At 43.5% G+C, this 14,107-nt stretch overlaps 1 protein-coding gene across 2 annotated transcripts in view; it reads right to left on the bottom strand.

Moving 5' to 3' along the window:
* Window positions 1-14,107, bottom strand: part of LOC112231477 (mannosyl-oligosaccharide 1,2-alpha-mannosidase IA) — a 203,395-nt gene that overhangs the window by 67,631 nt on the left and 121,657 nt on the right. For both annotated transcript variants that reach the window (XM_024398233.2, XM_024398237.2), the window contains exon 3: window positions 9,469-9,584. In XM_024398233.2, coding sequence (XP_024254001.1) covers window positions 9,469-9,584 — 116 coding nt within the window. The remainder of the gene's footprint in view (window positions 1-9,468; window positions 9,585-14,107) is intronic.

Here is a 14,107-nt window from a genome sequence, read left to right as displayed (position 1 = left end):
GCACGGCATGACACACGTCTTTGTTCCTGTGTGTGTGCCAATGGTACATCAGATCAATGTTTTCATCCAAATCTCTAAATGGATTCCCGAGCACTGTCACTATACTGGCTGAAAGGCCAAAATACCATTCTGTCTTATCATTCTCTAATCTGATGTTCATCTGAAAATCCTATAAACACATCTGTGCAGAGCATACAAGGAAAACATTGTTTGCCATCCATCACAATTCATCTCTGATCATCAACCTAATGGCATTGAGCCAGTGCCAATCTCTGCCGACCCACGTCAAGAGCTAAGGCTAGAGACGGAATTCAAACGTCACTGGTGTTACAGTAGATAACAGTATATAGTATCTGTAATAAACCACCCACACATTGTTCTCCTCCAGCAGAGATAGGATGTCAGCAGGATGTCTTGACCTCATGGCTGGGGCATGGCATCTTCAGTCAAGCAGCCCCTCATATGATACATGCCCTCTGGTTTCAGTAGCCCTAATGACTGGAGCCCTGTGGAGCCACATTTACTGTGGACATGAGGCCAGATCAGGTCAGCCAACAGGCCTACTGAGGTAAACAACAAGAGCCTGATCCAGATCTGCTCCTTGAGCCTAGACAGCTGCAAGGTCTACTAAGTTTGCACAGTGAGCTTCCAGAAATCAGATAGTAAACGCCAACCTACTTAAACCAACTGATAAACAAGGAAGGAAAAACAAGTTTGTACCCAAGGGTGGTCTTCCCGTTTAGAACAGCCGGGAGTCGCAGATGAACGAATACAACCTACTTGTCTTTGGAGCAACAATTCATGTTCTGGCAGAGTAAGTGTAGGGTACAGTATGCAAAACATTTTGATTTATAACCCAGCATTGTTTAGAATAAAAAGCAAAAAAATGTTTACCAAAGCATACCATGATCACATCTTTCTTTATAAGCAACACATTATTGAATCTGCATATGAGCTGTTTATCATATCTAGGCACTTACTGATTGCCAGAAACGCATTATGCAAATGTGCACTGGTAAACTGAGTCATCTCCTACCGAAGCAATTCTTATTGAAGTAACGTGTCATTTCTCACAATTAAGGCATTGTTTTTTTTTTGTGAATAGGGGTTCAATAAGGGCACGACAATATATCAATCAGTATGTGATCAATCAGGCCCATCTCTGGGGGATTGAGAAAGTGAATCGCTGCTCTCTCAGCTGACGGTCACTCTACTGTCAGATTAAAGTTTCAGGCCAATTATACAACTTTACAGCACAGTTTTGGCCTGAGGTACCAATATTCCTCTGAGGGCGAATAGAACAGATACTCTTCTTCCATCATCTGCATTTGCTAACAAAGGTCAAACTATTTGTCAACTACATTTGAAGACATGAATGTCTGCTTTTCTGGTCAGATAACGTGTTCTTTCCATCTTTTCTGCGTGACTGGATTTTATTAACCCTCTCTTGACCGCAAGCTGACCTCTGAGGACATTACGGATCTACCGTAGGATATAGCGCAAGTAAGAAGGGTGCACTGTGGGTTTCAATTCATAATAGATATCCTCTTTCCATCTTAATAGAGAAACATGTACAGTGCCAGTCAAATGTTTGGACACACCTACTCATTCAATGGTTTCTTTATTTTTAAACTATTTTCTACATTGTAGAATAATAGTGAAGACATCAAAACTATGAAATAACACACATGGAATCATGTAGTAACCAACAAAGTGTTAAACAAATCAAAATATATTTGAGATTCTTCAAAGTAGCCAACCTTTGCCACTATTGGCATTCTCTCAACCAGCTTCATGAGGTAGTTACCTGGAATGCATTTCGAATAACAGGTGTGCCGTGTTAAGTTAATTTGTGGAATTTCTTTCCTTCTTAATTAATGCCTTTGAGCCAATCAGTTGTGGTGTGACAAGGTAGGGTTGGATACAGAAGATAGCCCTATTTGGTAAAAGACCAAGTCCATATTATAGCAAGAACAGCTCAAATAAGCAAAGAGACACGACAGTGCATCATTACTTTAAGACATGAAGGTCAGTCAATACGGAAAATTTCAAGAACTTTAAAAGGTTTCTTTAAGTACAGTCGCAAAAACTACCAAGCGTTATGATGAAACTGGCTCTCATGAGGACCGCCACAGGAATGGAATACCCAGAGTTAACTCTGCTGCAGAGGATAAGCTCATTAGAGTTACCAGCCTCAGAACCCAAATAAATTCTTCACAGAGTTCAAGAAACAGACACATCTCAACATCAACTGTTCAGAGAAGACTCCGCGAATCAGGCCATCATGGTCAAATTGCTGCAAAGAAACCATTGTGCACTGGTAAACTGAGTCATCTCATACTGAAGCACCAATAACAAGAAAATACTTTCTTTGGCCAAGAAACAGGAGCAATGGACATTAGACTGGTGAAAATCTGTTCTTTGTTCTGATGAGTCCAAATATGAGATTTTTGGTTCCAACAGAATATGTGAATGGATGATCTCCACATGTGTACTTTAGTTTCCACTGTGAAGCATGGAGGAGGAGGTGTGATGGCATGGTGGTGCTTTGCTGGTGACACTGTCAGTGATCTATTTAGAATTCAAGGCACACTTAACCAGCATTGCTATCACAGCATTCTGCAGTGATACGGCATCCCATCTGGATTGTGCATAGTGGGACTATCATTTGTTTTTCAACAGGACAATGATCCAACACACCTCCAGGCTGTGTAAGGGCTATTTGACCAAGAAGGAGAGTGATGGAGTACTGCATCAGATGACCTGGCCTCCACAGTCACCCAATCTCAACCAAATTGAGATGGTTTGAGATGAGTTGGACCACAGAGTGAAGGAATAGCAGACAACAAGTGCTCAGCATATGTGGGAACTCCTTCAAGACTGTTGGAAATGCATTACAGGTGAAGCTGGTTGAGAGAATGCCAAGAGTATGCAAAGCTGTCATCAATGCAAAGGGTGGCTATTTTGAGACTTTTTTGATTACTACATGATTCCATATGTGTTATTTTATAGTGTTGATGTTTTCACTATTATTCTACAATGTAGAAAATAGTAAAAATAAAGAAGAACCCTTGAATGAGTAGGTGTGTCCAAAATGTCACTGGTACTGTAGAAGAACCATGAGCAAAAACACAGTAACACATCTAACCTGGTGTGTTTGGTGCAAACAACCAAGCAGGATGGGTCCCTGAAGTGCTTTGCCTGGTCCCGTTAGACATGAATCTCTTGGCCAAATCAGGGAGCACATTAAGTGTTCTCTCACATCACACATCACTCTCTTGACCTTTCAGTGTAACAACAGCCTGCGGGAACATTGCAAGGCTCCCCTCTCTTGCCTCTCAGTTTTGCCCCTTTGCTTCTGGCCTGTTTACATACACTTTGCTTTGACATGCAAGCATCTGCGCTCCCTCCAGGCAGGGAAAAGCGACACGCTACACAAGAGATAAACAAAGCTCCTTCCCCTCAGCCCTCTCCAAAACGACACCCATGAGAGACTCTCTAACACTGAAGTCTCAATTCAGACATCTTGCTGGAATTGCAGGGCCTGGATGTGCTAATTATCCAGTCACTTGATGGTCTTTGTTAAGAGCACTGGTGTTTTCTAGTGCAACTTTAATTACCGTGCTAATAATGGTTAGGTTGTAGGTGGTAGGGAACCTTTCCTATTTTAGGTAGACCTTGAGGGAAAGACTCACCTGTCATTGGCCTAGAAATATTAGTGTAGATTATAGGCCTATTCCATTGACGTACGAAGGAATACGCATACTGAAATGTCACAAAGAGGATAAGGATATAGCTTGTCTGTGATCACTTGCAGTTACCCAGTTTGTCCTCAGAATATCTAAGAGAGAACGATGCGCTGATGAAAAAAACCGATGCACTGAAGCCACAAGAGACAGCTGCTCTGTCTGGATAGATCACAGTGGCCTGTTCTCTTTGAAACACAATCACAAACCTCACTGAGACCTTTCCTCTGAGAGACGGAATCCGAGAGATGTTAGAATGACTACGATGGAGGAACGGCGAGCTGAGAAAGGCAATAGAGAAGAATTGAAGGCGAGAGCCTCGAAGGAGGGGTAATTGGGGATAGATCTGTCAATAGGGGATAGAAGCCAATCGGTAAGAGTTCATTAATCACTTTCTATTAGCCACCCTGATGAGAGACTGAGACTGGAGACCTGCAAGAGGAAAAAACTATTTATCCCCTCTTTTTACCCACAGCATTCGCTAGACTAACCAAGGGACCCGAAACCCGAAGAAAACGTCCCCTTAAAAACTAATACGGGGCTATAAGAGAAGGATCGAAATCCCTATCTCGGGCAGCCAGAGACCACCAAACCCCAAAACACTAATCAACACTGACATCTCCAACTATTAAATCAGGCTTGAAACAGATAAACAGCCTGTGGAATTTTGCAAAGTTAACATTAGATGGGAGGCATTCTGAAGTTGCTCGTCTTTCTAATTGGATGAGTCACTGGAGGAAAGTGTATGATCAGAGTATTCCGTCTCCATAGGAACGCGTCAGGATTTGCAGCAGGATTTTGGGGAGTTTGTTTTAGTTTCGGCAGCAGAGGAGAGAGACATTCGACTGACTTAATTAATTCACTCAGCAGCACAAAGATAAATACACTTGACTTTGAGTCTGCTCTCATACATCTCTATTTCCCACAGCATTAAGTGTAGCCTTCTATTCTCCACTCGACTTTGTGGAGAAAATCAACATGGCTTCTGATCACTCACAAAGCTCTTTAGTGGATCAATCTGAAAACATATACACTGAACAAAAATACAAAAGCGACATGCAGCAATTTAAAAGATTTTACCGAGTTACAGTTCTTATGAAGAAATCTGTCAATTGAAATAAATTCAGTAGGCTCTAATCTATGGATTTCACATGACTGGGAATACAGATATGTATCTGTTGGTCACAGATACCTTTAAAAAAAAAAGGTAGGGGCGTGGATCAGAAAACCAGTCAGTATCTGGAGTGACCACCAATTTGCCTCATGCAGCACAACATAATAGAGTTGATCAGGCTGTTGATTGTGACCTGTGGAATGTTGTTCCACTCCTCTTCTACGGCTGTGTGCGAAGTTGCTGGATATAAGTGGGACTTGTGCAAGAATTGAAAAAAATATATTCAATAATACAAATAATAATAATTAAAACAGTATATTGAAAGGTAAGCGCCACACTGAAACGTTTTATTTTGAATGGATACCGTCGCATCGCTTATTGTTGCTGACTTTACACAACTGACTTTACCCCCACTGATCCAATGAAATGACAGATTTCCACACACACACACACACACACACACACACACACACACACACACACACACACACACACACACACACACACACACACACACACACACACACACACACACACACACACACACACACACACAGATCCAATAACATGTTTTATTCTGCAACACTATTTTAAATATGAGACGTCCAATCAGATAATACAGATCATCTTCTGACAGCTAGCTTGATTGACTAACTACGCAGTTGAGTTTTGCAGGCGTTGCACATGTGGATAGTTAGCTGTCATTTAACTCACGTAGGCTAGCTGTCAGAGTAAAATCATGGACAAGTTTTTAAAATGTGCAGCTGACTTTAAGCTGACTTTAAAAAAAAAAAGTAAAATGTCAAAATCTGGAGGCTTCACAAGATTCATTGAAGAAAGGGCACTTCGCATCATACCTTGTGGCCCAGCGCATTGCTAAGTGCAAAAATCCCACACCAGCGCAGAGGATCTCATACTCCCTGCTGCGATTGATTTGTGAACTGAAATCTTGGGAAAGTCAGCCGCCAACAAACTTAAAACCACACCCCTATCCAATGACACAATGAGGAGAATCCAGGACATGTCTGAGGACATAACGTGCCAGACATCAGAGCACATCAGTGCAAATGGCCATTACGCACAGCAGCTTGATGAATCTACAGGTGTAGCTCACCATGCGATTCTAATGGTCTATGTCAGACACGTCTGGGATAATAACTTCGAGGAGCAGTTCATTTTTAGTGCTGATTTGCCCACCACCTCCACTGCAGGGGCTATCTTTAACACAATGGACATGCACATGGGCTCCGTGGGACTGGCCTGCGATGGGTGTGTCGGTGTGACCACTGCTGCTGATGGGGCAGCTGCCATGACGGGAAAGCACTCCGGGGTAGTAAAGCGGATCCTGGAGAGAGCACAAAGTGCGACGTGGAACCACTGCTTCCTACACAGGGAGGCATTGGCAGCGAAGGACATGGTGCCTGAGCTCCACGCCACTCTTCAGGATGTGATCAAGTGTGTCAACTATATCAAAAAGAGTTCCACGAAAAGCAGGTGTTTCCAGGCCTTCTGTGGGGATATGAGGAGCGAGTACCAGCAGGTGTTTCCAGGCCTTCTGTGGGGATATGAGGAGCGAGTACCAGCAGGTGTTTCCAGGCCTTCTGTGGGGATATGAGGAGCGAGTACCAGCAGGTGTTTCCAGGCCTTCTGTGGGGATATGAGGAGCGCGTACCAGCAGGTGTTTCCAGGCCTTCTGTGGGGATATGAGGAGCGAGTACCAGCAGGTGTTTCCAGGCCTTCTGTGGGGATATGAGGAGCGAGTACCAGCAGGTGTTTCCAGGCCTTCTGTGGGGATATGAGGAGCGAGTACCAGCAGGTGTTTCCAGGCCTTCTGTGGGGATATGAGGAGCGAGTACCAGCAGGTGTTTCCAGGCCTTCTGTGGGGATATGAGGAGCGAGTACCAGCAGGTGTTTCCAGGCCTTCTGTGGGGATATAAGGAGCGAGTACCAGCAGGTGTTTCCAGGCCTTCTGTGGGGATATGAGGAGCGAGTACCAGCAGGTGTTTCCAGGCCTTCTGTGGGGATATGAGGAGCGAGTACCAGCAGGTGTTTCCAGGCCTTCTGTAGGGATATGAGGAGCGAGTACCAGCAGGTGTTTCCAGGCCTTCTGTGGGGATATGAGGAGCGAGTACCAGCAGGTGTTTCCAGGCCTTCTGTGGGGATATGAGGAGCGAGTACCAGCAGGTGTTTCCAGGCCTTCTGTGGGGATATGAGGAGCGAGTACCAGCAGGTGCTTTATCGTGCAGAGGTCCGCTGGCTCTCCAGGGGTAAAGTGTTGGGTCGCTTTTATGAGCTCCGAGCGGAGATTGCTGCGTTTCCTTCGGAAAACAAGTCACCTCTGGCCGAACATTTCGATTGTGCGGAATGGCTCACACAGGTTGCCTACCTGGTGGATATTTTTGATCATCTGAATTCTCTCAATGTGGCAATGCAATGGAGGGGGCACAATCGATTTGTACAGAGGGACAAAATGGATGCCTTCAAGATGAAGCTTACCGTTTGGGCAAATCATGTTTCTAACGGGAGTATTGACATGTTTCCTAATTCTGATTTAGAGATTCATAATCTGATCAACAAAGCACACGGCGACATACTGAAAAAAAAACATAAGACAGCATCTTGTCAAGCTGCAGGGAAAGTTTTGTGACTACTTCCCGGAGGAGAACAGGAGACAAGACGACTGGATACGGGACGGGACCCCTTTTGAGTGGAGATGGGAGGCGTTGCCAAGCAACAAAGACGATCAGCTGGTGGAACTGTCATTGGATCACGGACTGAGCATGCGCTTCCCGGAAATGACACAGTTCTGGTGCAGTTAAGGTTAATATGGCTGTAATGACTTTCTTTACTACCACAACTGAGACAGAGCCTATTTTGCAAGTGAAGCCTGCCCAAGAAGCCAGCTGCAATACAACATTACTCAATTGTCATTGCCAAATTTGGGTCCCCAGCCAAAACCTCAATCCCTATATGTCAATTAGATCTCTGACCCAGTTCCCAAAGTATGGTGACTTTGACCTAGTGGCCTGGCGTCCATCACAGGAAAGATATCCATCCACTCAGACGAGGAGACCCTCAGGGACAACTGATCAGAGGAGTTGGAGAAGTGAATGGTGACAGATTGACCTCGCTAGCCCAGTGACAAAGAGTGGCTGGGAGTGTAAATCCTCCCTGGGTGTCTTCATGATGCTGACGAGGTTGTTGTTTGTCATGGGCTGCCATTACTGAGTGTCTCTTGCCCTGGCTCTCTCTGCCAAGACCAGGAGCTACTCATCTTCATACTGCCCAACTGCGAGGGAGAGACTGAAAAGCTGGGTGTGTGAGCACATGTGTGAGTGAAAGAACAACAGAGGAATAAAGGGAGAGTGAGAAAGGAGCGAGATATGGCTTGCTTTGTGTGTCTAAAATTGTGTCAATGTTCTGTACAAAAATTGTACACATGATAATGCATGTGTACCATCTTTTGCATGTCAACATCTATCTAAGCCTAGCTCATCTAAGCCTAGCTCATCTAAGCCTAGCTCATCTAAGCCTAGCTCATCTAAATTCACAGCAACTATTAAGAGCACATCAAACAAGTCACTCAGGAGGTTCGAGTAGATTTCAGTATAATTCCCAAAGAGGGACAAAGCCGAAGTATTATAGGGAATAGCCAGATCAATGAATAATAGAAAATAATAGAAAACAATAGAAAATGCTGACCTCAGACAATGTATCACCGTAACACATTAAAGACATCTCTTAGCCAGTAGATGTCAGAGAGGCGATATTTGATTAGTGACTAAACCAAATAGCCTTTGGACAAAATTAACTATCCCAATGGGGGACTTACACAAAGTGTGGAAACAGAGTGGAACGGAGGGCCTATAAACTAGTCCGTTTGCAACAGGGCACACAAAGCCTGGCGGCGCTTACCTTGCTGGCTGGCACCATCACTCTCACTCACTCACTTTCCACATAATGTCCAAACTGGCAGACCTCTCTGTTCCCGACCCCGAGAAGAAGTCTATTATCATGGAATTACACAATGGGGAGGCCATGACCTCCTCTCTCTTGCTCCTCTCTCTCTCTCTCTCTCTCTCTCTCTCTATGCTTCCACATACATTCTCTCTTAGTCTGTCCCTCTTTTATTCATCCAATCCCACAGCACACAGAGTTCTGGGAGAGTTAAAATAATCCCATGGCACAGTAAGAAAGCGTGGTTAGAATGGATCAGTGGTTCAGGGTTGGCCACACAAGACATCCTTTATTCCATCTGGAATGTCCTTTATAGCTCTGGCAAACTGTCCCACTCCCTGGACAGGACTTTGGGTCCGTTGTGGGACAATCGACTTAAAATCAACCTGCACAGTAAGACCACTGGTGAGAACTTTATTAAGTGTATGGCAACCTAACACGGGCCAAGTCAGACAGCCTACTTCTAGTGTTGGGGTAGTTGATTGGTACTCCAACATAAATGGCAGAGTAACTATCCAATAAAATCGAGGGATTGAAAAGGCCTAAAATCATTCGAAGCACTAAGACCCCTACTGAGAGTGTTTGTGGTAGACGACTGGTCCTCCAACTTGAATGGCAGAGATAATATCAAATGAGTGAGTTTGATCTTACCGAGTTCAGGTCCAGGCTGGTCTCCACCCACTCCTTTGCGTCATTGTATTCATCCATTAATCCCATTATATACAGCGTGTCCAGAGAATCCACGATGGAGGCTCCCCTCAAACCACCTGCAAAACACACAGGACACAGAACAGTCAGAACCATGGGATATAGGGACTTGCAGTGCCAGACATCATACAGCATTCTTGTTCTGGGTGAAATTAGAATGACTAGAGTTGAGGCTCAGAGACATAAAGCAGACAGAAGTACCAAGACTGCAAAGTAAAGTTAAGAAATGCCCTGAAATACCAAACCACAGTGGCACCTACTACAGCTATCACGTCTGCATTTTGAATCTCGAATTCTGGTATAACATTGTGTAGGCTGGATGAAAAGCATTTACCTCCAAGATGAACAGTAACAGTCTAGCCTGCTGCATTCCTAATTGTATTCAGTACAGGAACTGTGATCCCTATGCTCCAAAGGCTGGTTTTAGATGCACTTCATTTGAGGTTATTAAATTCCCCTCACAACCGTAATAAGCAATGTTCAGAGGCTTTTATTCAATCCCACAGCCCCTAAGAGCAAGATCGGAGGGTCTTTTTCTTCTCATATGAAGAAATATGCGGTTCGTGGCTGGCTGTAATGGAAAGAGCTGTGAACAGAGGAATATGTGTCCTTATTGTGTTATTGAGCAAAATAGTCGCAGGAGAGACACACCAACTGAAAGCCTGAGAATGGAGTGATAACAACAGTAGAAACTAACATATAGCGCAGGACTAGCCATTACATGCACTGGAGGGCTTGAAAACAGAACTATAGGTACAGTAACCGATTCTGTTAAAAATATGATGTGCAACTTCATGTTCACCCCTAAACAGAGCTCAATACAGAGACTATGTCTATCTGACGCAACAACGCAGCAACACAGCAACCTGGCACATGAAAGTGGCGCGATTCCTATAAGCAGTTATTGTGTCGCTCGTCAGATATGCAAATGAAAAATTGTATCCTGAGGCGACAAAATATTCATGAAGCAGAGGCAACAGAACACTGGAGGCAAAAAGGGGAGCGATTCTAGCTGATAGTTTCTCTAACCGGAGTCATTTGAATTTGGCCAGACTGTGCAACGCAGTGGGCGGCTAAGACGGCAAGGGTTTGGCTTGTCTGATGTGGTTTGGGTGGCGGAGACAGACGTCAAACTCTCTTATCATCACGCTAGCCTCCTCCCTGCAAACCCCAACTCAGCTTTCCTCTGCCCTCGATTACAATGGCTTGCTCAAGTATTCACCCCCCTTGGAATATTTTCTACAACCTGGAATTAAAATGTATTTTTGGGAGGTTTGTATCATTTGATTTACACAACATGCTTACCACTTTGTAGATGCAAAATACAAACAAGAAATAAGACCAAAAAAACCAGACAGCTTGAGCATGCATGACTATTCACCCCCAAAGTCAATACTTTGTACAGCCATCTTTTGCAGCAATTACAGCTGCAAGTCTCTAGGGGTATGTCTCTATAAGCTTGGCACATCGAGCCACTAGAATTTTTGCCCATTCTTCAAAGCAAAACTTATCCAGCATCATCAAGTTGGATGGGTTCCACAGATGTACAGCAATCTTTAAGTCATACTACAGATTCTCAATTGGATTGAGGTCTGGGCTTTGACTAGGCCATTCCCAAGACATTTAAATGTTTCCCCTTAAACCAGTCCAGTGTTGCTTTAGCAGTATGCTCAGGGTCATTTCCTGGTGGAAGATTAACCTCCGTCCCAGTCTCAAATCTCTGGAAAACAAACAGGTTTCCCTCAAGAATTTCACTGTATTTAGCACCATCCTTCATTCCTTCAATTCTGACCAGTTTTCCAGTCCCTGCCAGTGAAAAACATCCCCATAGCATGATGCTGCCACCACCATGCTTCACTGTGGGGATGGTTTTCTAGGGGTGATGAGAGGTGTTGGGTTTGCGCCAGACATAGTGTTTTCCTTGATGGCCAAAAAGCTCAATTTTAGTCTCATCTAACCAGAGTACCTTCTTCCATATGTTTGAGGAGTCTCCCAAATGCCTTTTGGCAAACACCAAATGTGTTTTCTTCTTTTTTTCGTTAAGCAATAGCTTTTTTCTGGACACTCTTCCGTAAAGCCCAGCTCTGTGGAGTGTACGGCTTAAAGTGGTCCTATGGACAGATACTCCAATCATCCCATTGTGGAACTTTGTAGCTCCTTCAGGATTATCTTTGGTCTCTTTGTTGCCTCTCTGATTAATGCCCTCCATGCCTGGTCCGTGAGTTCTGGTGGGCGGCCCTCTCTTGGCAGGTTTGTTGTGGCGTCATATTCTTTCCATTTTTTAATAATGGATTTAATGGTGCTCCGTGGGATGTTCAAAGTTTCAGATATTTTTTTTTATAACCCAACCCTGATCTGTACTTCTCCACATCTTTGTCCCTGACTTGTTCAGAGAGATCCTTGGTCTTCATGGCGCTGCTTGCTTTGTGGTGCCCCTTGCTTAGTGGTGTTGCAGACTCTGGGGCCTTTCAGAACAGGTGTATATATACTGAGATCATGTGACAGATCATGTGACACTTAAATAAAGTCCACCTGTGTGCAAGCTAACTAATTATGTGACTTCTGAAGGTAATTGGTTGCACCAGATCTTATTTAGGGACTTCATAGCAAATGGGGTGAAAACATATGCACACACCACTTTTCTGTTTTTACATTTTTAATTTTTTTTTAACCAAGTTTTTTTTTTACATTTCACTTCACCAATTTTGACTATTTTGTGAAAGTCCATTACATGAAATCCAAATAAAAATCCATTTAAATTACAGGTTGTAATGCAACAAAATAGGAAAAACGCCTAGGGGGATAAATACTTTTGCAAGGCACTGTATAACTGCCTCAGATGTATTTCTAATCTAAATAATCATAGCATGTAATATTAGCCTACACTATGTGCTTTTCAGATTACCCAGAAAGCCTCTCACATTGTTGACCTTTCACTCTACCACATTGCCAACTGAGGTCAGCTGATAAGGTCAGTGGAGAGGGCGGAGGGTGCAGGGATGAAGGTTCGTAGGTGACATGGCTGAGTGATTGGCGTCATATATGCCCATGGCCTCGCCAGCTGATACAGTACAGTCAAGTTACACACTATCAGCCCTATGTCATATACAGTTGAAGTCGGAAGTTTACACACACTTAGATTGGAGTCATTAAAACTAGTTTTTCAACCACTTCACAAATTTCTTGTCAACAAACTATAGTTTTGGCAAGTCAGTTAGGACATCTACCTCGTGCATGACACAAGTCATTTATCCAACAATTGTTTACAGACAGATTATTTCACTTGTAATTTTCTGTATCACAATTCCAGTAGGTCAGAAGTTTGCATACACTAAGTTGACTGTGCCTTTTAAACAGCTTGAGAAAATGATGTCATGGCTTTAGAAGATTATGATAGGCTAATTGACATAATTTGAGTCAATTGGAGGTGTATCTGTGGATGTATTTCAAGGCCTACCTTCAAACTCAGTGCCTCTTTGCCTGACATCATGGAAAAATCAAAAGAAATCAGCCAAGACCTCAGAAAAAAAATTATAGACCTCCACACGAGGTGGAGCACTCAGCAAAGAAGAAGCCACTGCTCCAAAACTGCCATAAAAAAGCCAGACTACGGTTTGCAACTGCACATGAGGACAAAGATCATACTTTTTGGAAAAATGTCCTGTTTGGCCAAATGTAACTGTTTTGAGAACCATACTTAGGCAGCCTGTTTTTCCCACTTGAGTTGTGGGTGATTGTTTTCTGTGTCTGTTTCCTCCACACAGAACTGGTTCATTTTTCGTTTCTGTCTTTCACTTTGCTATTTTGTATTTTCGTGTTCAGTGACTTTTCATTAAAAATGACGAACACTTACCATGCTGCACATTGGTCCGATCTTTCATACTCCTCGTCAGAGGAAGACGAATCGCGTTACAGGAGGCCGAAGAACACCAAGCCGAAGAACACCATCCCAACTGTGAAGCACGGGGGTGGCAGCTTCATGTTGTGGGTGTGCTTTGCTGCAGGAGGGACTTGTGCACTTCACAAAATAGATGTCATCATGAGGCAGGGAAATTTTGTGGATATATTGAAGCTACATGTGAAGACATCAGTCAGGAAGTTAAAGCTTGGTCGCAAATGTTTCTTCCAAATGGACAATGACCCCAAGCATACTTCCAAAGTTGTGGCAAAATGCAGGGACAACAAAGTCAAGGTATTGGAGTGGCCATCACAAAGCCCTGACCTCAATCATATAGAAAATTTGTGGGCAGAACTGAAAAAGCGTGTGCGAGCAAGGAGGCTTACAAAACTGACTCAGTTATGCCAGCTCTGTCAGGAGGAATGGGCCATAATTCACCCAATTTACTGTGGGAAGCTTGTGGAAGGCTACCTGAAACGTTTGACCTAAGTTAAACAATTTAAAGGCAATGCTACCAAATACTAATTGATTGTATGTAAACTTCCGACTCACTTAGAATGTGATGAAAGAAAGAAAAGCTGAAATAAATCATTCTCTCTACTATTATTCTGACATTTCACATTCTTAAAATAAAGTGGTGATCCTAACTGACCTAAGACAGGGAATTTGTACTAGGATTAAATG

Source organism: Oncorhynchus tshawytscha, linkage group LG03 (assembly GCF_018296145.1).
Source record: "Oncorhynchus tshawytscha isolate Ot180627B linkage group LG03, Otsh_v2.0, whole genome shotgun sequence".
Taxonomy (NCBI): Eukaryota; Metazoa; Chordata; class Actinopteri; order Salmoniformes; family Salmonidae; genus Oncorhynchus; species Oncorhynchus tshawytscha.
This window is presented reverse-complemented; position numbering and strand designations above follow the sequence as displayed.